Source organism: Mobula birostris, chromosome 12, assembly GCF_030028105.1.
Source record: "Mobula birostris isolate sMobBir1 chromosome 12, sMobBir1.hap1, whole genome shotgun sequence".
NCBI lineage: Eukaryota > Metazoa > Chordata > Chondrichthyes > Myliobatiformes > Myliobatidae > Mobula > Mobula birostris.
This window is the reverse complement of record NC_092381.1, coordinates 81136712-81163022: the sequence shown is the minus strand read 5'-3', so window position 1 is coordinate 81163022 and position 26311 is coordinate 81136712. Positions and strand designations below refer to the sequence as shown.

General features: G+C 42.7%; 1 protein-coding gene across 4 annotated transcripts in view; it reads left to right on the top strand.

The window, feature by feature from the left end:
* nos1apa (nitric oxide synthase 1 (neuronal) adaptor protein a) overlaps positions 1–26311 on the top strand; it is a 452585-nt gene that overhangs the window by 304715 nt on the left and 121559 nt on the right. For all 4 annotated transcript variants that reach the window (XM_072274209.1, XM_072274210.1, XM_072274212.1 and 1 more), the window contains one exon: positions 19041–19149. In XM_072274209.1, the coding sequence (XP_072130310.1) occupies positions 19041–19149 (109 nt within the window). The remainder of the gene's footprint in view (positions 1–19040; positions 19150–26311) is intronic.

Below are 26311 nucleotides of genomic sequence, written 5' to 3'. Positions count from 1 at the left end.
ACCTTCCTATTGTAACCAATATGCAGTACTGTGCAAAAGTCTTAGACACTAGACGTGTATACTGTTTATGCCCCTAAAATTTTTGCACATCTGCATAGTATGTAGTGGAGATAGGGTAGATAGTCAGAGTCTTGTTCCCAGGGAATGTTCAATTACTAGAGGGCATAGATTTAAAGTGAGAGGGGCAAAGTATGAGGCAGGACTTTTTGTGCAGAGGGCAGTGGGTGCCTGAAATTCCAGAGGTTTTTAGACAGCGACATGAGCGGGCTGGGAATGAAGCATATAGATTAGTTGCAGGCATTTTGGGATTAGTTTGGATTGGCATCACAGTTGGCTCAGACATCATGTCTCAAAGGCTCTGTTCCTGAGCTGTACTATTCTATGTTCTATGCTAAATGGGTTTCAACTCATGTTCTTCGCATTACGTATCCAGGCCTCCAGATTTTAGGTCTGGTCACGTAACTAAAAGGAACATCATACTTGTGTATTGGTGATGGAGGTGGTCTCAACTTTGGTTCATTAGTTAGCACTGCATAGGTAGGTTGTGGGTTCAAGGTCAAGCTGGTTCTCCATTGTAGTACTAAGGTGTACAGTATAGCTACATCAGTAGTGCCTGCCTTTGATGAGGCATCTCTTTGAGACTCCTTCCCAGCTGCATCTCTGAACACAGATAATCCTTTGGGAATTTCAATGGCTGCTGTTTTAACTTTAGATTTCCAGCATCTGAGGGTTAATTGATTTTCAGCTCCCCATTTCCACATTAGTTCCATCTTTCTGATATAACTGAATTGAAATTGATGAGTATGGTGGAGACTGGTGTGATTCTCTGCTGCCTTTAGAACTAATAAAATTGTTTGTTTGCCAGCAAAGCACTTAAGGTCATTCCACTTCTCCATTTTACTCTAGAGTCATTCAAACTAATTATATTTTGTTACTTCATTTAAATATGAAAGGAAGCTATCTGGATTGAAAGCCTGCCAATCGAATTACTTTGCAGGGGGTATTTTTTTCTGTCCAGTATAGATAATTGATTCTGCAGGCCTCCTACAACCAAAAGATTAGATACTTTAAAACCCTTTAGGAGACCAGACATATTTGTATTCTCTCTTCTTGTGGCTGTTGAAACCTGGACATTCACTCTGTGTAGAAATTCATTTGCAAAAGGCAGTCAATCTTTTTTTTTATCTCCAGAGACGATCCTGGCATGTACATAGATTCTCAGAAGTTGGCTCTGGCCCCATCCATAATCACCTGTTACTTCAGGAAGGGGACATTTCTACAGATATACCATGGAGAGCATTCTAACTGGCTGCATTCTCATCTGGTATGGGAGAGAGGGGTAGGGATCTGCTGCAGAGGTTCAAAAGAAACAGCAGAAAATTGTGAACTCAGTCAACTCCGTCATGGGCACTAGCCTTCCTAGTATCCAGGACATTTTCAAGGAGCAATTCCTCAAAAAGGCGGCATCCATTGTTAAGGACTCCCATCACCCAGGTCATGCCCTCTCCTCATTGCTACCATCAGGGAGGAAGTACAGGAGCCTGAAGACACACACTCAATGATTTAGGAACAGCTTCTTCCGCTCTTCCATCAGATTTCTGAATGGACATTGAACCCATGAACACTAGCTCACTACTTGTTTTGTACTACTTGTTTAACCAAAAACAACAGATTTCATGACATATTCCAGTAATATTAAACCTGATTCTGATTCTGATGGTTGATGCCTGGTGTAAAATCAACTGAAGGCAGGTGGCCAACACAAATGGGCTAATGCTGGTTTGCTAGTTCTGAACAACTGTCGCGAGCCATCCTGTCCAACACAGCTGGTGGAGCTGCTGCCTCACAGCACCAATGACCTGGGTTTAGTCGGTCGTCCCGCTGCCTTGCGGGAGTAGTCAACACAATCACAGACCCCTCCCGCCCCAGTCATTCTCTCTTCTCTATAGGGCAGAAGGTAGAAAAGCCTGAGGACATGTTTCAGTTGTCTCAAGGACAGCCTCTGTCCTGCTGTAATTAGGTTTCAATAGGCTTCAATAGGTACATTGAATGTCAGAGAAATGTATACAATATACATCCTGAAATTCTTTCTCTTCGCAACCATCCATGAAAACAGAGGAATGCCCCAAAGAATGAATGATAGTTAAGTGTTGGAACCCAAAGACCCCCCAGCTCCCCCCTCCCACATATAAACAGCAGCAAAGTGGCAACCCCCCCAACCCAGCAAAAAAGTATCGGCGCTCCCCACCAGCACTCAAGTGTGCAGCAAAGCATCAATAAAGACACAGACTAACAATACCCCAAAGACTACTCGTTCACCTGGTATTCGAAATACCACAGGCTGGCTCTCTGTCCCTAAGAAGGGAAACAGAGGTGTCCTCGTTTCACTTTCCATTTCATTAGCCTCTTGAACTGACTCCTTGTACAATGCGATGGACGATTGATCTCACAGTCTTCCTCGCCATGGCCCTTGCACCTCATTGTCCACCTGCAGCACACTTTCCCTGTAGCTGTAACACTTTATTCTACATTCTGTTATGGCTTTTCCTTTCATACTTATCCTGATGTACTTGTGTTTGGAATGATGTGTCTGGATAGCATGCAAAACAAATCTTTTCACCAGACCTTGATACATGTGACAATAATAAAGCTGTTACCAATTAGAGTTTATTCCCTAATTCAAAGACCCTCACCATCCAGCCCATGCTACAACCATCAGGCAGGTGGTGCAGAAGTCTCAAGTCCCATACCACTGGGTTCAGGAGCAGTTATTACCCTACAACCCTCACACTCTTCAACAGCATGGATACCTTCAATCACTGCTATTCTGGACTGATGCTAATATTTAGACTCACTTTCAAGGACTCTTCATAACTCATGTTCTCAGTATTATTTATTTGCATTTGTCATTTTTAGCACATTAGTTGTTTGTCAGTTTTTGTCTATTTATGACGTTTTTGGTAAATTCTATTGTATTTGTTTTTTTTTCCCCTTGTAAATACCTACAAGGATCTCACACTAGTATATAGTAACATATATGTGCTGCATTTTGATAATAAATTTAGGGTCTTGATTAGCCAGGGCATCAAAGGGTATGGGGAGAAGACAGGGGAGTGGGGATGACTGGAAGAATCGGATCAGCCTTGACTGAATGGTGGAGCAGACTTGACAGTCTGAATGGCCTACTGCTGCTCCTATATCTTATGGTCTTATGGTCTTATTTACTTTGAACTTGAATATTGATTCCAGAATGATCCTAAATAGTTTTCAGCTTGACTATTTTTAGTAGTGCAATTACAAGTTCATTGCTTTGCTCTGCATCCAGGTCCTGTTGATCAAACTTCCAGCTTGTAACCATCCAATTACACACTGATTTGGGACAATACTGCACCATTCACATTTTTAACTGAATTGGGGATTTATCACCATTACAATAATGTAATGTGATGATGTAAGTCCTTGAAGAGATTGCAACTAAAGGAATACACCGTAATGTTTTAGTGAAAATGAAGTCTACTAAATAAAAAACCAGAAATGAATTCTAGATATTATTATATGTATAGTGTTCATGAAAGAAAGAATAGAGAGGAGGCAGCAAAATTGATGAAAGAAAATATTGCAAAGAGAGGATGTTCTGGAATGATCAAGATGAGAATTTATTAGGTGATAGTTAAGAAAGAACTGAGGTGCCATGATGTGACTGGGAAATTGGAAATATTCCACATCCCTTTGAATAGGGAACAAAGAAGCATTTTGCAAGGAAATTCAGCATGTGTAAAAGCCAGTGTGCGGAAAGAACAAGGAGCTTTAACTATCCAAATGTACCTTGAAGTAGTGATAGTAGAAGGAACACAATAGGGTGAGGGATGAAGTTTTTGAGGTTTTGTTAGGAGAATTTTCTTGATTAGCATGTTTCTGGCCCAACAAGGAAGATGATGTCCCTTATCTTGGTTCTGAGTACTGAGCAAAGCCAACCAGAACAGTCCTCAATATAGAAATGCTTGAGGATTAGAAAAGATATGGAGGAGGGTGTGGACAACTTTAATTAATTGGAGATGAGTCAAGTTCACTGCATTGAGAAAACATCTGGTTCAGCTAAATTGGAATCAAAGATTGGCAAACAAAACTGTGGTTCAACAATGGGAGTCTGTTAACACAAGGATTGTTTCAGGTAGAGACGAGGTAGAGTGTGTAGGAAGAGCAGTCAGTACAAACATGTAGTTCTGAGTTGCAGGAAGTATGGGATGCAGGGAGAGATGATGAGAATTAATCTAAGGGAATTGGGGGTACAAGAATTCACATTAAAAGGGTTGCTGGGCATGAGTGAGAGAGCACAGGTCAAGGTATTTTTAGCTTTCTTAAGGGGTACAGGGTTTCTTATAGGATATGATGGTTAAGCAGGAATAGGGTTCTAAGATGGCCAAAGATGGGAGGATAAAGTGTAGGTTAGGGTATGTGTGTGAGTGGGTGAAGGGATTTAGAATGTAAGTCTATTATACACTCCGGAGCAGAAGGTGGCGGTAATGCACCATTAAGCTGGGTGCCAACCACCGTAAAACAAGAAGAAGAAGAAGAAGAAGCTGAAAAATTGGGCAAGTAATGCTCCTTGGATAGCCATAGTGAGTAAAATGAAGCAGCTATGTTAGGGATGTAACACATAATTTCAGTACAGCCTGGTCATAGGATGTTTAGACTGGAAATTATGAAAAAGAAATAAATAAGTATGAAACAAAGCTGGGAGACAGTATAAAAAGAGAACCCCAAAATATATATTTTTTAAGCAGTGAAAGGGTTTTAAGTGAAGAGATAGGCGGATTAGAGACCAAGTAGGAAAGTAGGAGGTGGAGAGCCAAAATACCAAGTGATTAGTTTATGATCGTCTTTGCCAAGAAAGAAGATGTTGCTGGAGTATTAGTAAAGGAAGATGTAGTTGAGTTAGGCCAGCTTCCATGCTATATAACTTAATTAAACTTTATGACCCTTTGAGGGGTTTTGACAAAATGAGATCACTAGAGAAGTGGGATTTGCTCTCTTTGGATCAGACAAGGTTAGAGGAGATCTGGTGGAGTTACTTAAAATAGTTGGGACTGGACAGAACAGGAACCAGAGAATGTAGAGTGAATGTAATTGGAAAAAGAAGCAATACTGATAGTAGGAAAAGCCTTACAACACTTTCATTTCATTCCATAGCAGCAGTATTGACATGGTTCAGATGGAGTTCCCTGATCCCACCATTTTTGTATGATTCTTTAGGCATTCACTTTGATCATGTGATCCATTTCTAGATCTGAGTGCTAACCAGAACAAACAGCTTACAAGTCAGCACTTAACAAGAACAGAGCTTAGGTTCAGACAGGTTCAGGCAGACCGTGATAGATCAAGGATTTGATCAATTAACTATGTTTCTCTTTTCATAGATGCTTTGTGAACTGCTGGGTATCTCCAGTATTTTCTGTTTTTATTTCAGTTTTCCGGCATTTGCTGTGTTTTACTTTCCTGGGTCAAACTGGAAGTAGTTGAATGGCTTTCTCCAGAACAGTAATGTCCGGGATTGCAGTGTTTCAGACTTTAAAGGGTTAAAATCAACTGTCCTGTTTTTAGAACCTTGTTAAGAACCTCTTTCATTTGAAAATGAAGTAAAGAATTTACAAAAATAGAGGGAGATGATATGTTTGAGGAAGATTAAGTGAGACCCGGTTTTTTGTGGTATTCTTAATTTGCACAGTGAAGTGAATTCAGTCATAAAAATGTGCGACAATGGCACTCCTTCCATCTGCAACCAAGAGACCTCTTCTATTAAATGCCAATAATTTCTATTTACAATAAATTTTAGTGCTTATAAATCTGCACCGTTTTGATAAGAATTAGAGCCAGACATTCCCAAACTTCTCCTTTCAAACTGGCAGGTGAGAATGAGCTTTTCAATGAGTACGGTACAGGTTATGATACTTCAAGGCTAACTTTATGGAAATATGATGTCAATGTGTAGGATTATGGATGCTTTTGTATCTGTAGTGGATTGATTACATGAATGGCACTGCTTCTGAATGATAAGCAAAGACGCAGGTACTTTTTTTTTTCTTAAATTCTCAATGAAAAATGCCACAACAGTTCCTCACTGTTTTGATTAATGGATTTTGACCCAAATGTAATCATCTGGGAGAGGAGAGGGAATCTGAATTCAGTTTGATAAAGCTTCCTTTTGTGCAAGTTCTCTTTTTATTTAATAAAGAATTTCAAGAAATATGTGCGATGTGCATTAGTATGGACAAGCTGTATTGTGTTCTCATTTTATTTCATCTTAATCCTTTCTCTCTAATGCATTTGTCTATGTTTGCATGCATTTCCTTTCTCTCCGTTCATGCATCACATTTTGTGGCTGTGCTGCAATGCACTGTGGTTTCAATTGAGTAACACAAGAGGTCCCTACTGGACATTGATCAATGTTGTACGGTTACATGGACCATTAAGCTCTGTATATAGCGTCCCAGCAACACAGTTACAATATCAGAATCACACACCCTGCATCATCGATGTCATATTTTCCCCATGCTTTGTCACGTTGTCCAATTTGTAAAATCTGGATTAGAGCAGTGGCAGCAGACATTGCCAAACGTTTTGAAGACAATGCAGGATTCTTCCGTGTTGTCAGTGAACTAGGAAAAGTGACAGTCATTCACATAGCCTCACTGTTTATTCTGCAACAGGTGCCTTTCATCACGTCTGATTTGTGAGCAGCAGTGGGTAGGGTGCCATCGGTTCACATTGAAATGACGTGTGCACCTCTTGATGTACAATTTAATTTTCATTTAACATGTTTTAGTAGGAACTGAGCCGAGGTGGGCAAAATCAAAATAACCAGACAGTGACCATGGATTATTGCCATGTGTCTTTCTGGTGTAAGATCCATTCTCAGAAGCAGGAAAAAGAGAACACAAAAAAATAAGAACAGGATTAGGCCACACAACCCCTCAGGCCTACATTATCAATCAGTATTATCACAGCTGACCTGCCCCAGGTCTTTTCTGCTCATTTGTGCCAGTCCTACATAGCCCTCAATTCCCCAATCTTACAAAATCTTTATCTGCCTCCTCTTCAAATCCTTCTCCAGATTACTCTGGGCGGGGGAATCCAGGTTCACCACGCTCTGAGAAGCAGTGGGGGACCTAAAGGGCTGGATTTGTGTAAGTCGCTAAAAGTCTGCATTGGGCTTTCTAGTCGTCTGGTGCATTAACACGTGGGGACCTTGGACAGGTGTGGTGGAGTCTATAGACTCCACGTGGACCGAGTCAGTCACCCGAAAACTGCTAGAGAAGCAAGTCATCCTCAATCCAAGGTGAGAAGAACATTCTCACAACAAGCTCTTGGAGTAAGCACTATGAGCATATTCTTTTCTTAGCCTGGTCCTCAGGATTGATGATGATTTACTTTAATTCCAGTGTAATTAATGAGGCACTCTTAATTATTGATATTCATGGCTTATTCTTCTTCACTTTAAACATTAAAGTTTAAAGGGACTCCTTGCTTAATGGTATTGGTCCACGGCATAAAAATGGTTGGAAACCCTTGCTTTAAAGTATCCTGCTGTATTCCTAACCACTGCACTTCCCCCAGCCCACACCACCGCTGGAGCTGCTGAATAATAATAGTGATATCCATGTCTTATCATCAGAAGTTTGTCTCAGATGTCTTCCCTTTGTGGGCATCACTAGCAAGATATTATCAGAATTTATTCTCTTTAGTTGGTTGCTCTTGCGCATATGAAAGCAAGGTTACTTGAACTACAGATGTCTGTGTGGTGATGGTGCTCCAAACTTTCGTGCAATCCTTCTTCCTTCACCTTAGGGTAACTAAGGAGATTATGGAGTGCAACATGTCATGGTGCAAATTAATGATGGTACTATCTGAAACATTAACATAGTCTTAGGAGCACAGTGAGGCCACTGACCTCAACTGGTCAATGCCATTGTTTGAATTCCTTTGACCTTTTCCCCCACTTGTTCCATCATGTCCTGTCTCTTTAGCAAACCAAAATGCAGATGCTGGAAACCTGAAATCAAAACCAAAACCAAAATACTCAGCATATCAGGCAGTGTCTGTGGAAAGAGAAGCATGTCAGTGCTAAGATTTCAAATCAGAGCCTAGCATCAGAATTCAGTCATTCTTTGCTTTGTATGCTCTTCGGTGGCTTCTGTTTCTGACCAGGTGTAGACTTGGTTGTCTGAAGAAGCCTGTATGACTCTATGACCAAAATAAATTATAGCTTTGTGTGAATGTACACCTGCTTTAGGCTTCTGCCTTTAAAAAGATAAAATTAAGCTCTGGAATGGAATGTCATTTTGACACTTCTCACTTTCTCTATTGGAAATGAATTACTTTACATGTTAATTTGTCAAACCACCTCCTGAGATGTTTAGTGTTGAAAAGTGAAGGGAGCCATTTGCAGCACAGATGAGCTTTATACAAAAGCAGCACCATCTGTGAAGTCAGAAGCAATTGCTTAGAAAAATCGAGTGACAGACAAAAAACAAAAACAAACTGGTGAAAGAGCTTTTTAAAAAGTTGTTGGGGTGGTTTTCAGCTGAGCCGTGTGAAAGCCTGTCTTTGCACATGCCTGTTGGCAGCTGCTTATGAACTCATCGCTGCTGTGCCAGCACGAGAAAATCTGCAGATCCAAGCAACACACATCAAATGCTGGAGGAACTCAGCAGGTCAGGCAGCAACTATGGAAAAGAGTAAACAGTTGATATTTCAGACTGAGATCCTTCATCAGGACTGGAAAACACGATGAGAGGTCAGAGTGTGAAGGTGGGGGAGGGGAGGAAGAAGTACAAGATGGCAAGTGATAGGTGAAACTAGGAGAGGGAGTGGGGATGAAGTTGATTGGTGAAAGAGATAAAAGGCTGGAGAAGGGGGCAACACACAAAATGCTGGAGGAACGCAACGGGCCAGGCAGTATCTATGGAAAAGAGTACAGTTCACATTTCGGGACAAGAGAAGGGGGTATCTGATAGGAGAGAGTAGCGGACCATGGAAGAAAGGGAAGGGAGAAGAATGTTAGAGGGAGGTGATAATGTGAGAGAGGGAAATGGGAATGGGAGAATGGTGAAGGGGGGGGTGAGATAATTACTGGAAGTTTGAGATATTGATGTTCATGCCATCAGCTTAGAGGCTATGCAGCTGGAACACAAATGGAGTGTGGCCTCATCATGGCAATAGAGGAGGCCATGGATTGTTTCGGAATTGGGAGAGGGTTTCGCCGAACACCTATGCTCTGCCTACCAGAAAAAATAGGATTTCCTGGTGGCCACCCATTTCAATTCCACTTCCCATGTCAGTCCATGGTCTCCTCTACTGTTCGATGAGGCAGCACTCAGGTTGGAGGATCAATACCTTATATTCCATCTGGGTAGCCTCCTACCTGATGGCATGACCATCAGTTTCTCGAACATCCAGTAATTGCTCTTCCCCTCCATCGCATTGCTTCACTATTTCCCATTCTTGTTTCCCTCTCTCTTCTTACCTGCCCATCACCTCCCCCTGGTGCTCCTCCCCTTCGCTTTCTTCCATGATCTTCTACCTTTGCCTATCTGATTCCCCCTTCTCCAGCCCTTTTTCTCTTTCACCTATCAACTTCCCAGCTCTTTACTTCACCCCTTCCCCCTCCCAGTTTCATCTATCATCTGCCACTTAGTACTTCTTAATGCCCTCCCCCAATCTTCATACTCTGACTTCTCATCTTTTTTCTCCAGTTCTGATGAAGCGTCTTGGCCTAAAACGTCGACTGTTTACTCGTTTCCATAGATGCTGCCTGGCCTGCTGAGTTCCTCCAACATTTTGTGTGCACTGCTGTGCCTGCACTACATTGACTGGGTTGTCAGATTAAGCAAGGGGGAAAATGCAGGTAAAATAAGAGCACGGTGCTCCCCTCTACTTATGGACAATCATCCCCACACCACTGTGACACATGCTCACTCGATGAAGTGGCCCAATCAGCTCGGGTCAAGAGTTGTCTCAAGCTCCTGTGAGCTGCAAGCCAATGAAGGACCAGTGATCATTGAAAATAAGTCACTCATGATCTTGAAAATTGCTGTCATAAGCAATCGAAGATCTGCAGATGCTGGAAATCCAAGCAACACACCCAGAATGCTGGAGGAACTCAGCCGGCCAGGCAGCACCAGTGGAAAAGAGTAAATAGTCGACATTTCAGGCTGAGATCCTTCATCAGAACCCTTGAAAATTGCTGTGATCTGTGAAAGAAATTGCCTATCATTGTGCCAGGGATGGAAAAGTAAGGCTCAAAGCACAAAAGCAATGCATTAGAGAGTCAGTGCAGCCTCTCTATCAGGAACCTTTTTCCTGAACCCTGTGCCATGTACTCCTGAGCTGATTCAGAGTTCATGCGTCTCCCCTACAAGTTACAGTTTCTGTCCTGCTGACGGGAATGACACTGCACGGCTTTGTAATGTCATCAGGTGGTGTCAGAAGCTGGACAGGCTAAGGGGAATCTGGGGTCAGTCTTTGTTTCTTTGATTCTATTCTTTTTCTTTGTTCTGCTGTGAATGCCTGCAAGAAAATGAATCTCAGAATCGTACTTGGCGACCTATGCATACTCTGATAACAAAATTACTTTGAACTTTAGAACTTTGAGTGCCTGGGGCAATTGTCTTGTTCTTGCTAAATGCAAAAAATAACCAGCATGAAATGGAATTTACTTTCAAAACACTCACTGTCACAGTGGCGGGGGCATAGGGAGCAAGGGTGGACCCAAATGCAAGACACATCTTGTGAAATTACTTAGATTTAGTTTATTGTTGGATACCAAGAGAGCAAAGCAGAAGCAGGAATAACGAACAGGATAAGGACTCAGGACTACGACTAGGCTGGGACCAAGGGTCTGGATTTGGACTAGGAATCAGCTCCCAGAACTAGAGGAGACATGAAGAGGCTAGGGTATGGACTCCGAGCCCAAGACTGGGCAAGGACCCAGTACCTGCTTTCCTGAGGCTTGGACCCCAGAACCAGGCATGGACATGACGTGGGCTAGGGAGAGGAGGAACATGGAAAACAGAGCCTCGGTCTCGGGAGAGCAGGTACATGGAACCATGGACACATACACAGAACACAGAGTCGGGACCCCTCCTTGGGTACAGGACATAGGGCCGGGACTCACACACAGAACAGAGAGCCGAGACCCCTCTTTGGGTACAGGACATAGGGCCGGGACTCATGACCCTCCGCGGGGCAACGGCAAGATGGCCTGACTTACCCCACGGAGGCGAGGACAAGACAAGACATGACCAACACGAAAGAACACCAGACAGTACCTATCTAGCTCCGGCAATAGAACTAGACCGAAGTGCAGACGAGGGCTAGAGGCGAGAGGGGCAGAGAGGGGGGTAGGACAGGAATCACAGACCGCCAGGGCCAGGACTTGACTCAGAACTGGGAAGCCGCCAGGGCCAGGACTTGACTTGGTACTTGAATGCTGCCAGGGCCACGACTTGACTGGGTACGTGAATGCTGCCAGGGCCAGGACTTGACTTGGTACGTGAATGCTGCTAGGGCCAGGACTTGACTTGGTACTTGAATGCCACCAGGACCAGGACTTGGACTTGGAACTTGAATGCCCCCAGAGCCAGGACTTGACTTGGAGCCTCCAGGTAGTGGTGAGCTCTCGACTCGGCCCGGGAACAGTAGACAGCGGTTCTTGATTCCCTCCGGCGGGTTAACTGACGGACCCACCTCAGTGAGGAAACTTTGCAGGCTCGCTTTGGCGAGGTAACTAGACAGGGTTGCTCCGGTGAGGAAAGGTGAATTACCGGCACTCGCTTCGGGTGGAGACTAGGCTTGCTCCGGCCAGATGACATTGGCACGCCGTACCTTGGTGACTTTGCAAACGCTCCCGCGCCAAACGGCTGAAAGCTGGACACTATAAACTACCGGTTCAGCCGAGCATTAATTGCCTCTAATCACCAAAGTCGAGGGACACGGGAAAACAGGGAATCAACGGTCTGGATCGTAACATAAACAAGGTAAATTTAAAGGGACCCCGATCCGGACCATGACACTCACACAAAAAAGCACAGAAAAAATAGTACAATTTCACAATAACTGACTTATTAATACAATTATCCTTATACTTTGTGATTTCTTATTGCAGTGTCATGACTGAAATTGTAGTTAGAGTTTGTCATGGGTTATTGATCTACACAGATTCCAGCTTTGAAACCTAGCCTGCACTGGGCCAGTGAGGTCCTGCTAAAGGAGAAAGCAGTATAATTTGTATCATCGTCCATCATTCCATAGTGAAGTGACAGAAATAATGCACTTAAAACAGTTGATGTGAAAGCATGTATTTAATCTGATGTCTTTGTGTTCTTGATAGCTTAATAAATATTGCAACTTCCCTCAAGAAAGCTTGGTAATAACCTTGGGGCAAGCACAGAAACCTCTGCTTTGTCTTTGTGTGCAGGGAAACTTGTAGGCGATTTTATCACCAGAGAAAGACAATAGATAATTAGAGGATAAGATGTTCTGTTAAAGTCCCTCATGGTCCGTCACAAGTAGTATCCAGCATTTATGCCATCAAGTTATCTCAAACTGTCTTTTGGTGTCAGTTTCAAACAAGAGATTTACTTCAGTTATTTTTATCAGCTTCATTTCCCTCTGCCTATTAGTTTAATTACATTTTTGTTTACTGAATTCTTGAGTTTCATCTAATAAGACATCATGCATGTTTGCAGGTCTCGAGGTAAACCCTTTTTGACCAGTGTGCCCTGTCACTTGATATCTGAGCAGGTTATCAACTCCTCTTGCGTACACATCTGCGGATTTTCTGTTTTACATAAACGTAGAATTAAAATGTGTTTACAACTTGACTGGAAACCTAGAATATATTTTCCTATTACTCTTAAGTGCTTGCAGTTGCCCCAGAATGCTTCACAAACCTTATGCTCATCAACATTTGGATCCTTTACATCCCCCACTGACTTCACTCAGTCATTTAGCACTGAATGATCTCAACCGCCGTAAATAAGATAGAGTTGATAAACATGAGAGATTCTGCAAAAGCTGAAATCCAGTATAACAAACACGAATGCTGGAGGAACTCAGCAGGTCAGGCAGCATCTATGGAGAGAAATGAAGACTGAATGTTTCAGGCTGAGACCTTTCATCAGGAAATGGAAGGAAGGGAGAAGAAGCCAGATTAGAAGATGTGGGGAGGGGAAGGAGGATAAGCTAGAAGATGATAGGTAAAGCCAGATAAGGTAGATGGGCGAGGTAGGTTGATGATGTCAGAAACTGCGAGCTGATAGGTGGAAAAAATAAAGGGCTGAAGAAGAAGGAATCTGATAGGAGAGGAGAGTGGGCCATGGAGACAGAGAACGAAGTGGGTCATCTTAAAGTGGGTTGATAAGCAGGTGAGGAGAGGAGAAGGGATAAGAGGGGAGCCAGAATGGGAAGGGAGAGAATGGGGAAGAGTGAAAGTGCAGAAATTACTGGAATTTGAAGAAATGAATGCTCATGCCATCAGGTGTTGCTCCTCTGACCCGAGAGTAACCTCATCATGTCAGTAGAGGAGGCCATGGACTGACATGTTGGGATGGGAATGGGGATTAGAATTAAAATGTTTGACCATCGGTAAATTCTCCCTGTTGTGGATGGAGCAAAGGTTCTCAACAAAGTAGAGTTTTTTTTTCTCTAGGAAGATGAGTCTTGGAATTTCCTTACTCAGTGAAAGTAGGGAGCAGAATCTTTGAATATTTTCAAAGCAGAGGTGGATAGATTCTTCACGAACGAGGGGGTAAATATGACCAAAAGCAGGTAGGAATGTAAAGATGAAGCTACAGTTAGATCACCCATGATCTGATTGAATAGGAGATTAAAATTGTTGAGTGGCCAACTAATAAACTTCTGATTTGTACGTTGGTGAGTGTGGGTGTGGCTGCGTCTAAGTCACGTACCTCTGAAATTCCCTCCACCGTTCTAACTCCTTCTCTTTGTTCACATAATGTACTGGGTGGGCACAGGAGTACATTCAACCAGAGACTCATTCCTCCAAGATGCAGCACAGAGCATCATAGGAAGTCATTCCCGCCTGTGGCCATCAAACTTTACAACTCCCCCCTTAGAGGGTCAGACACCCTGTGCCGATAGGGTGTCATAATTTACTGGCATAATTTACATATTACTATTTAACTATTTATGGTTCTATTACTATTTATTATTTATGGTGCAAGTGTAACAAAAACCAATTTCCCCCTGGGATCAATAAAGTATGACTATGACTATGTCTTTCACGACACACCCTGAAACCTGCAACCATCCAAACTTTCAGCCACCTAGTGTGGCTCCATCTTTTGTTCAGTCACACTCAGTTTGATTTCACACCTGCCAAGCACTGTCAAATTAAGGATGCTACGTGAATGCAGGTTACTGAGCACTGATGATGTTGAGTACAGCAACTTGAAATCCAGAAGTCTAAGAAAAAACCTCAGTTGCTGTGTTTACAGTGTGAGTAACACATAAACGGAATATGGATTATTTAGTTATCAGTTGGCAACATCATCACGTAACACGAAGGATAGTCCATGACTCACACCCAGTAATAAATATAGCAGTTCTTTATTCATAAAAAGCACCCCTAGAATTTACAACAAGGACCAAATTCTTGCCAGTGAATGCAAATACATTGTGTTACCAAGTTTCTATGTTAAAGTGTTTTTCCAAAGTGTTGGTGGTAATGGAAAGGGCAGAATTAACTTATTGAGGATTCCCTGAGAATTCGGTTCAGTTTCTGCTCCCTGGAGTTTTGGTTTTCTGCAAGATACTGTAAGTAAGAGGAGATTGTGTCACTCTGGAACGGGAGGACCTTACAGTTGGAAGTTTGCAACTGCTGTAAGTCTAGGTAATGGCACGGGAGACTTGAGTCGCTGTGTAAGCACTAAAGGGTTTTGCCTCAGTACTGCTGAGCAAGCTCCTAGTAACTGCTGCTGAGTCCAAGAAGCTTAAGTGGTGTCAGGCTTTTCTGAAAACATACATTTAATAGGATCTATATGAATATTTTATAAGGAATACCAAATATTGAGTTGCAATGAGAAATAACTTTTCAAAATAGAGTTTGAGGAACATTATCGGTATGTGGCACCTGGGCTTTTCTTTAGTTTTCAGATAAAAATATTTCCTTTATGTGAAGTTGCATAACTTATTAAATTAATATTCATTGGATTCTGACCATTAAATATGCATTTTAATCCACTTGCTTTGCACAATTAGAAAAATGAAGGTGCTGCAGTGTCAAGACAAAAGCTGGGCCGGAGGAACAATCAAATCTTCATGAAGTTGATTGTTCATCAATTCTGCTCACCAGACTTGGAAAAGCTTGCAACTAAGTGCTGTCCATTTTACCTGCTATGAGAGATTGCAATGATCATTTTGGTAGCAGTGTAAGTTCCACCTCAGGCCAATATCAACCAGGCTCTGGATGATCTGAGCAATGTGATCAACGTGCACGAAACAGCACACCCTGACACCTTCACCATCATTTTGGGGAATTTTAGCCAGGCCAGCATGAAAAAGTCACTAAATAATTACCATCAACAAATCACTTGTAGTACAAGAGGAAGCAACACACTGGACCACTGTTACACTAAGATCAAGAGTGCTTGCCATGCTATACCATGCCCACACTTTGGAAAGTCTGATCACCTGGCTGTACTTCCACTCCCTGAGTATAGGCAGAGACTGAAGACTGCAGCACCAGTAGTGAGGACCAAGAAGGTATGAACATGGGGAGCACAGGAGCGCCTATAGGACTGCTTTGAATTGGTGGACTGGACAGTAATCAGGGATTCATCTTTGAATCTGGTTGAGTATGCTGCAGTTATTACAGACTTCATTAAAGCCTCTGTGAATGAGTGTGTGCCTACAAAACCTTGCTGTACATTCCCAAACCAAAAGCCATGGATGAACCAGGAGGTTCGTTGTGTTCTGAGGGCTAGATCTATAACATTCAAGTCTGGCAACCAAGGCCTGTGCAAGAAAACTATGTATGACTTGTGGAAGGCTATTTCAAGAGTGAAGAGACAACTCCAAGTGAGGTTGGAGGCGACATTGGATGCATGTCAACCTTGGCAGGGTTTACAGAAAGTTACTTCCCACAAGACGAAACGCAATAGCATGAATGGCAGCGATGTTTCACTACCAGATGAGCTCAATGCCTTCTATGTCTGCTTTGAAAGGGAGAATATAACTACAGCCGTGAAGATCCCTGCTGAACCTGGTGACCCTGTGGCCTCTGTCTGAGAGGCCAATGACAGGATATCTTTCAGCAGGGTGAACCCTCGCAAGACAGCAGGTCCCAATGGAGGACCTGGTAAGGCTTTGAAAACTTGTGCCAACTAACTGGCGGGAGTGTTCAAGGACATTTTCAACCTCTCATTGCTACCGTCAGACGTTCCCAACTGCTTCAAACAGGCAACAATTATGCCTGTGCATAAGAAGAGTAGCGTGAGCTGCCTTAATGACTATCATCCAGTAGCACTCACATCTACAGTGATGGAATGCTCTGAGAGGTTGGTCATGGCTGGAATGAACTCCTGCCTCAGCAAGGACCTGGACTCACTGCAATTTGACTATCACCACAGCAGGTCTATGGCAGACGCGATCTCATTTGCCCTTCAAACAACCTTTCATCACCTGGGCAATACAAACACCTATGTCAAGATACAGCATAGGTGTTTGGTGACTATAGCTCAGTGTTTAACACCATCATTCCTACAGTCCTAATCGAACCTGGACCTCTATACCTCTGTTTGCATTTGGATCCTAGACTTCCAAACTGGAAGACCAGAATCTGTGTGGATAGGTATTAATAGCTCCTCCTCGCTGATGATCAACACTGGTGCACCTCAGGGGTGTGGGCTAAGTCCACTGCTGTACACTTTCTACACTCATGACTGTGTGGCTAGGCACAGTCAAGTGCCACGTATAAATTTACTCATGATACACCCATTTTTGGCAGAATCTCAGATGGAGACGATCGGGAGTAGAGGAACGAGATATACCGGCTGGTTGAGTGGTGCCGCAACAACGACCTTGCACTCAATGTCAGCAAGACCAAAGAGCTGATTATGGTGTTCAGAAAGAGGAGGATGAGCCAACATGAACCAATCCTTATAGAGAGATCAGAAATGGAGAGAGTGAGCAATTTCTAATTCCTGGTTGTCAAGATCTCTGAGGATCTAACCTGGTCCCAACATATCGATGCAGCTATAAAGAAGGCAAGACAGCGGCTTTATTTCATTAAGAGATTTGGTTTGTCACCAAAGACACTCGGAAACCACTACAGTTGTACCGTAAAGAACATTGTGATAGGCTGTATCATAGTTTGGTATGGGGATGTAGGGGGGAGAGACTATTGCACCAGTATCAAAAGAAGTTACAGAAAGTAGTAAAATTAGTCAGCTCCATCTTGGGTACTAGCCTCCATGGTCTCCAGGCCATCTTCTGATATCTCAGAAAGTTGGCATCCATCATTAAGGAGCCCCATCACACAGGACATGCCCTCTTCTCATTGTTACCATCAGGTAGGAGATACAGAAGCCTGAAGACACACACTCAGCGATTCAGGAACAGCTTCTTCCCCTCTACCATCCAATTCCCAAATGGACATTGAACCCATGAACACTACCTCACTTTTATTATTTCTGTTTTTGCACTATTTTTAATTTAACTATTTAACATAGATCTATATATATATATACTTACTGTAATTGATTTACTTATTTTATTCTTTTCTATATTATCATGTATACAGTATATTGTACTGCTGCCGCTAAGTTAACAAATTTCACGACATATGCCGGGGATATTAAACCTGATTCTGATTCTGACTCTGATTCTGAAACGTGGCAGAAAAGCAAAATGCTGCAGATGCTGGAAATCGACAATTAATACTGATAGATTCTTGCAACAGATCAGGCTACATTTGTGGTTAATGAATCTTTAGTCAGAACTTCTTTGGCCTTAGTAACAGCATGTTTCTGGATGCTTCTGATGGGAATAAATGGATGCAAAAGTTGCTGTGACATTAGATTTTTCATAGTCATAGTCATAATTTATTGATCCTGGGGGAAATTGGTTTTCGTTACAGTTGCACCATAAATAGTAAATAGTAATAGAACCATAAATAGTTAAATAGTAATATGTAAATTATGCCAGTGAATTATGAAATAAATCCAGGACCAGCCTATTGGCTCAGGGTGTCTGACCCTCCAAGGGAGGAGTTGTAAAGTTTGATGGCCACAGGCAGGAATGACTTCCTATGACGCTCTGTGCTGCATCTCAGTGGAATGAGTCTCTGGCTGAATGTACTCCTGTGCCTACCCAGTACATTATGTAGTGGATGGGAGACATTGACCAAGATAGCATGCAACTTAGACAGCATCCTCTTTTCAGACACCACCGTCAGAGAGTCCAGTTCCATCCCCACAACATCACTGGCCTTACGAATGAGTTTGTTGATTCTGTTGGTGTCTGCTACCCTCAGCCTGCTGCCCCAGCACACAACAGCAAACATGATAGCACTGGCCACCACAGACTCGTAGATCATCCTCAGCATCGTTCGGCAGATGTTAAAGGACCTCAGTCTCCTCAGGAAATAGAGACGGCTCTGACCCTTCTTGTAGACAGCCTCAGTGTTCTTTGACCAGTCCAGTTTATTGTCAATTCATATCCCCAGGTATTTGTAATCCTCCACCATGTCCACACTGACCCCCTGGATGGAAACAGGGGTCACCGGTACCTTAGCTCTCCTCAGGTCTACCACCAGCTCCTTAGTCTTTTTCACATTAAGCTGCAGATAATTCTGCTCACACCATGTGACAAAGTTTCCTACCGCTAGTTGGCTAGTATCACTGACATTAAAGTATTTGAAGAGTTGGCCTCTGAGGATAGTGTCAGCCTTGTCTATTGCACTCCATGACATAAGACTGTGGACTTTCTAATGGGCATTCTATTGTTCTCATTCCTCACAGGATATTCTACGTATCACATGACTCCCAGGACCTCAAGATCTTCAGTTACATTGCCAGAGATGGTTCCAGCAATGTTTTCAGATGCAACGTCTTCAAATCTAAGAAGAAGGTAACCTTTACACGCTGGATACTCATTTATATGCAAAATTAAAATAAGCCATGTTGTTCAATTGACTAATAGTAGTGTTTAAGCGGCATTAAAGCCCCTTTTGTATCTTGTATCAACATAACCTTCTATTCCTTTCTCCATTATGTACTTCCTATCTTCCTCTTCAATACATCAACATCGTTTGCCTCAGTAAGTTTGTGTGGTAGTGTGTTCCTGTTTCTGATCTTCCCCCAGGTTGAAGCATCACAGCAATCAAATGCTTCATATCCTAAAAAGTTCTGTCAGGTCACCCATCCATTTTTTTTCTTGTATAAAGAGCAACCTGCTCTCCCATGAATCTTTTACCTTTTTTAAAGGGAATTTTCATCCCCAAACCCCACAGATCTGCTCCATTGGTCAATATTTGTTTCAGATGCTGCATAGGCCTGGTTTCCAGAACATTCTTGTTCTTTTTCTTCGCTCTACTCCTTGACTGGTGTGGGCACGTGGCCAAGTGGTTAAGGCATCGTACTAGCGACCTGAAGGTCGTGAGTTCGAGCCCCAGCCGAGGCAATGTGTTGTGTCCTTGAGCAAGAACACAATGACACCGGTGCCAAGCTGTATGGGTCCTAATACCCTTCCCTTGGACAACATCGGTGTCATGGAGAGGGGAGACTTGCAGCATGGGCAACTGCTGGTCTTCCATACAACCTTGCCCAGGCCTGCGCCCTGGAGAGTGAAGACTTTCCAGGCACAGATCCATGGTCTCGCAAGACTAACGGGTGCCTTCCCTGACTCCTTGACCACCTTCAGTATGCTGTGAGGGAATGGAGGGAGGTGTGAAGGGGGAGGGCAATCAACAGCACCATCTCTGCACTCTCCAATAACAAAGTAGGGAGCTTACACCATAATATTACTCTCCTTGCTGTTCGTAATGTGCCCAGAGTACCATAATGAAGCCAACATCCCTGTCACCTATAAGAATGGCATTCCCTTTTCATAGTTGCTTCATCACCACCATATCTGTTCCCTGAATGAGGTTTTCCTTTCTGGAAAATCAGAGAAGTCTTCCTTCAAAAAATATGATTTCCCTTCTTCCATAATTAACGCTGTTCTCACCCACATCTCCTTCATTTCCTGAACATTCACCATCACCCCATCTTCCCGCCACCTTAACAGGGATAGAGTTCCTCTTGACCTCACCTACCACTGCATTCAGCACATCATTCTCCACAACTTTCGCCATCTGCAACGGGATCCTACCACCAATACATTCTTACCTCACCCCTCCACAACTCTCCACTTTCCGCAGGGATTGCTCTCTCTACGATTCCCTTATCCATTCATCCTTTCTTGCACTTATCCTTCCACCTGCCCTTTCATCTCCTCCTTTTACCTCCATTCCGGATCCCAAACAGTCCTTCTAAGTGAGGCAACACTTCACCTGCAGATCTTTTGGGGTTGTCTGCTATATCCGGTGCTCCCAATACAGCCTTCCCCACACTGGTGAGATCCAGTGTAGGCTGGAGGGCGGCTTTGTCGAACACCTTCACTCCAACTGCAACAAGCAGGATTTCACAGTGACCAGCCGTTTTGATTCCAAGCTGCATTCCCTTCCTGACATATCGGTCTACGTTCTCCTCTACTGCCACAATGAGGCCACTCTCAGACTGGAGGGGAAAACACCTCATACTCTCACTCGGTAGCCTCCAACATGATGGCATGAACATCAATTTCTCTTAACTCCAAATAATTTTTTCCCCTTCCCCTTCCGTCCTCTTTCATTCCCCACTCAAGATCTCCTCTTACCTCTTCCCTTCACCTCATCTGCCTATCACCTCCCCCGGTGCCCCCTCCCCTTCCCCTTCTCCCATGGTCCACTCTTCTCTCCTATCAGATTCCTTCTTCAGCCCTTTTCCTTTTCAACCTCTCAGCTTCTCACTTGCCCCCTACCCCACCCAGCTGGCTTCATCTATCACCTACCAGCTTGTGCTCCTTCCCCTACCCCACCTTCTTTATCTGGCTTCTGCCCCCTTCCTTTCCAGTCTTGATGAAGGGTCTCAGAATGAAACGTCAGCTATTTAATCCTTTCCATGGACGTTATCTGACCTACTGAGTTCCTCCAGCATTTTGTATGTGTAAATGAAAGTGATGGAAATACCCAGGTAACATTTATCACCCTGAGAGTCCCTTGCCGCATCCAGAGCATGTCCAAACTGCTGAAAACTTAGGCATTTTCCGTTCTTGTTTTCGATTCAAAGCATGTGCAGTATTTTCCTCTTCTATCTCTATAAAGGTGCAGGTTCATCTTCCAATGGACAATCATCAAAATGATGCCAGCTTCATAACAACAGCATCTACCTACCAATATAGAGTATACCAAGCTCAAAGCAATTACCCTATGGCTTTCCTGCTGGAAAATGGAATGCTCTGTGTTGAATATCCACTGGAATGTTAAGATGTTTCCTGGGAATATACAACTTTTTAAAAAAATTATAATATTTTTGTGGTTATGAAATTCCTGGAGTGATTTAAAGGAAATCCAATTTGACTGCGTGATTTGCCCAGCTTATGACTTGTGCTTTGTTCCAGCACTGTTGCTGTGGCAACAGTATTTTTCAAGCCACGAACAAGGTCAATCTCCATTGAGAGAGCCCTTCATGGTATTACAGATGAATCCACATTTTCTGGATTCTAAATAACATCAGCACCTTTAACGTGCCTTAACTCTATACTCAGAAGAGTGTGGAACGATCCAAGCTTAGTTTTGGGGCATTTGAAAATAGAGGATTAGATAGTAGAATGTGTAAAGATTATACCCAAAAGTGGCCACAAGATTCATAGTGGTGAGAAGAAGGTAGTGGAGTTTGTGTTGAATGTCACTGACCTGGCAGTGCAGCCCTGAACCTTGTCTTCAAATAGCTGGTGTATATCTCCTATACCTCCAGCAATTCTTGTATTCACTTCTGATTTCCAGAAGACACTGCATTATTTCCAGATTTACATGTGGCACGAGATTAATATGGTGGGCATTATTTCTAAACAGGATGGAGGAATCAAGGACTAGAGATCAATGGGTATATAGGGGAAGTGAAGAATGACATGTGTGAATCGTCTATTACACAGTTGGATCGCGTTGCCTGCAGATGTGGTGAAGGCTGGTTCCATGGTGACCATCTGTATGGAACTCAATAAATACATGGTGGGAGAAATTCTCAATGGTTCCTATGTGGAACTAATAAGTTGCTCTGGTAGGGAGCCGGTATGGACACGATGGACTGAACGTCCTCTTTTGCTGTAATCATTCTATGATTCTAAAGTGTACCAAGCAAAACCTAGTTCGCCAAATGGATGGTTTTTTAAAAATGCAAGAAGGAATGGAGAGAAAGAAGAAATGCTTTCTGAAAATGATCAAATAGTCACGTTGTGATTACAAGAGGGAATTGGATTTGAGCCTGAACTATATCGGAAATCATAACACCTCAAAACATACAAGCAGAATTAGGCCGTTCAGTCTATGGCGTCTGCTCCGCCATTTGATCATAGCTGACCCATTTCCTTCTCAACCCCATTCTCCAGCCTTCTCCCCAATAAGAACATAATACATAGGAGCAAAATTAAATCCCAAACACGAGGAAATCTGCAGGTGCTGGAAATTCAAGCAACACACACAAAAAATGCTGGTGAACACAGCAGGCCAGGCAGCATCTATGGGAAGAGGTGCAGTCGAGGTCTCAGGCTGAGACCCTTTGTCAGGACTAACTGAAAGAAGGGATAGTAAGAGTAGTTCACCTGCTGCGTTCACCAGAATTAAATCCCAACTTGTTTTTTCTTAGGGAGAAGGGAGAACAAAAGATGGTAAACAAGTTCCTGAATATCATTGCTAATTTCATATCGAATGTAATAACTCTGCAGGTTTTGTTTGATATTGACTGTTGCTCGATCAGTGTGTAGCTTTGTGCCTTCCTTGTTTCTAGTTGCTCACCAGCTTAGAGCAAGTGTCTTGTGAAAACTGCAGTTATGAAGCATCCACTTTGGCCTGCTCTTCTCCCCTTGCGTAGGTAGTATTGTGGTAGGGCGGCAAAAAGGGAAAACAGTGAAGAAAGGATCATGGCTGAACTCAGGAGAAATGGAAAATTGGTGACATTTTTCATTCCTCCCTCCTTGGCTTTTCTCACAAACCTCATCCCTCCTGTCCCCTCCAATATGCTCACCTTTCACCTCACATTCCCAGCTGAAGTTGGTTGAGGAAAAAGCCCATATAGAGAGGCAAGACAGATGTCTTGGAGGTGATATTAAAGCCATTCCCATTTGAAATATTACTTTCAAATTATGGAGTATGATCCCATAAAGTAAGGAAAAATTGACGACTGAATTACTTCTATCTGGAAGGGGACATTTGATTAGGAAATTGGCAGTGCTTTACCATCATTTCTAGTTTAGACAAATTGGATCCATTACCTTTTTTTGTCATTAAAGAAAATTGCAAATTAAAGGCAAGAAAATAAAATCAGAAAGACAAGAGAAAATCATTTACTAAAAGCCTGCTAGGTTATGTAAAGCAAAATCCAGTCATGAACAATGGAACACAAAACCTCAGTGAGTTTTGAAATAATATACAGATTTTGGCAAAAAAATGGAAGTCAGACTTGTTAGTAACGTAGCAAGGAATACTGCGAATAGGTATGGTAAAAGGGCAAAGATCTTCCCAGTCTGATAACTATTACTACATTCTGCATATCCAATACAATTACAATTGAAGTACTGTCTGACCTTGTATATATTGCCCTTTAACAAGCAGTTCCTTTTGAGAAGATTCGATTTGCTTTGAGGAGGTTGTTGTCTTTAGTTTCAGTTTGATCAGATGTGTTAGCCAACTACAAAAAGAATAATAAACCTCTCTCTGTCTTTGAAGAGCCTTCAAGCATTTGAGGTGAAGGCACTAATAAAGAGAACAGAGATCTTTAAAAAACTTTTTGTTCTTTCCTTATAAACTGGCTGCTCCCTCTGCTGCACCATATTAAACATGATTGCTGGATAACTTGTTCCACTAGGGCTAAAATTGAGCTGTTTTGTGTCAGTATGAAGGAGCTTTGCAGGAATCTTAGTGTTCAAGTTGTCGTATATTTTGAGTTACAAAATTAATTAATGAATTAACTGACACAAAATGGCTGACAAAGGTGGACAGTGCTCTCTGAAAGGATGACAAAAGCACATTCTACAGGTACTTTCAGAAAGGACTTGGATAGATAGAATCCTATCTGGATGTATCAAAGTTTGGAGTGGCAGCTGCTCTGCACAAGACCCAAGAAACTGCAGAGGGTTGTGAATTTTCAAGTCTAACATGAAAACCAGCCTCCACTCCATTGACATTGTCTACACTTGCTGCTGCCTTGGGAAAGCAGCCAACATAATCAAGGCCCCCTCCCACCCTGGTCATTCTCTCTTCATTTCCCCTCCCATCAGGCAGCTTGATGTAACGTACCACCAGTATCAAGTACAGCATCTATCCATTCTGTTACAAAACTCTCAAGCAGACCTCTTAGACGATAAAGATGAACTCTCAATCTACCTTGTCATGTCCCTCGCTCTTTATTTATCTACTGTACCTGCACTGGACTTCCTCTGCAAATCTAACACTATATTCTAGATTCTGATTTTGGTTTTGCTTTTGCATGACTTCAGCATACTTGTGTATTGAATGATCTATCAGGATTGCAAGCTTTTCACGGTATCTTGGTGCATGTGACAATAATAAAACCAAACAACGTGCAGATACAGCAAAAGAAGGTAGGAATGGTGCTCATTGGAATGCTCTCCAGACGTACTGACACAGGCATAATGGCTGAGGAGCATTATTGCTTATCAGGTGATGCAATTTGTAAAATTACACAGATGCTGCACCTTCTGGGAATTTTATAAATACGATTTTGAATAGTTCTAATCATAATAACTGAAAATGGCAGCTGTTGCAAAGTTGCCACAGGATAAAATTTAATCCCGCTTTGAAAAATTCTGAAGTATTTTCTGTCATATTCCTGTGTAGTTCAACAGCATTGCAAATTGCAAGGAGGTTTTGCAGTGTAATTTAAATCGGCCTCTAAAGCATTTCCACATGCAGACACCAGCTTATGACCACTAACCAACGGCAAAAATTCAACCTTTCATGCTCCCATTCTTCGATTCTCTTTTAAAAAATCAATTCTGATATTAATTATTCTTTTTTTTAAAAAAAGAGAAATACTTTAGGATACAGCACACTCTGAAGGGAATGTCGAAAACACAGATTGGAAATCTTTGAGCAACACACATAGAGTGCTGGAGGAGGGTGCCTCGGTACAGTAGAGATTAGCGCAACAGCTTGCGGTGTTGGAATTCAGAGTTCAATTATGGCGCCATTTATATGGAATTTGTATGTCCTCACCATGAATGTGGATGCTTTGATCTCCTCCTATATTCCAAAGATGTGCTGCTTAGTAGGTTAATTGCTCATCGTAAATTGTCCTGTGATTAGACTAGGGTTAAATAGGTTGGTTGCTGGGTGGTGTGGCCCATTGGTCTGGGAGGGCCTATTCCCCACTGTATCTCCAAATAAAAATAAGTAAAATAAAATAAATTCAGCAAGTCAGGCAGTGAGGGAGGGAAATAAACAGTTGATGTTTCGGGCTGAGACCTTTCATCAGAACTGGAAAGGTAGGGGACAGAGGCCGGAGAGCCGATACTGAATTGGGGACAGCTTTATGAACACCTTCGCTCTGTTCACTGTAAAAGGCCAGGATCTCCTGGTGGCCATCCATTTCAATTTGACTTGGCATTCCCATTCTGACATGTCTGTCCATGGTCTCCTGTACTGCATGATGAGCCCAAACTCAGGCTGGAGGAGCGATACCTCATATTCTGTCTGTGTAGTCTCCCATCAATGGACGGCATGAACTTTGCTTTGTCAAACTTCTGGTGATTTCTCCCTTTTTCCATTCCTCATTCTGGTTACCCTCGCACCTCTTCTGTCTTCCTCTTCTGCCTATTAACTCTCTCTAGTTCACCTGCTCCCTCCCTGTTTTCCATGGTCCACCATCCTCAGCCCGAAACATCAACTGTATTCTTTTCCATAGATGCTGCCTGGCCTACTGAGTTCCTCCAACATTTTGTGTGTATTGCTTGGATTTCCTGCATCTGCAGATTT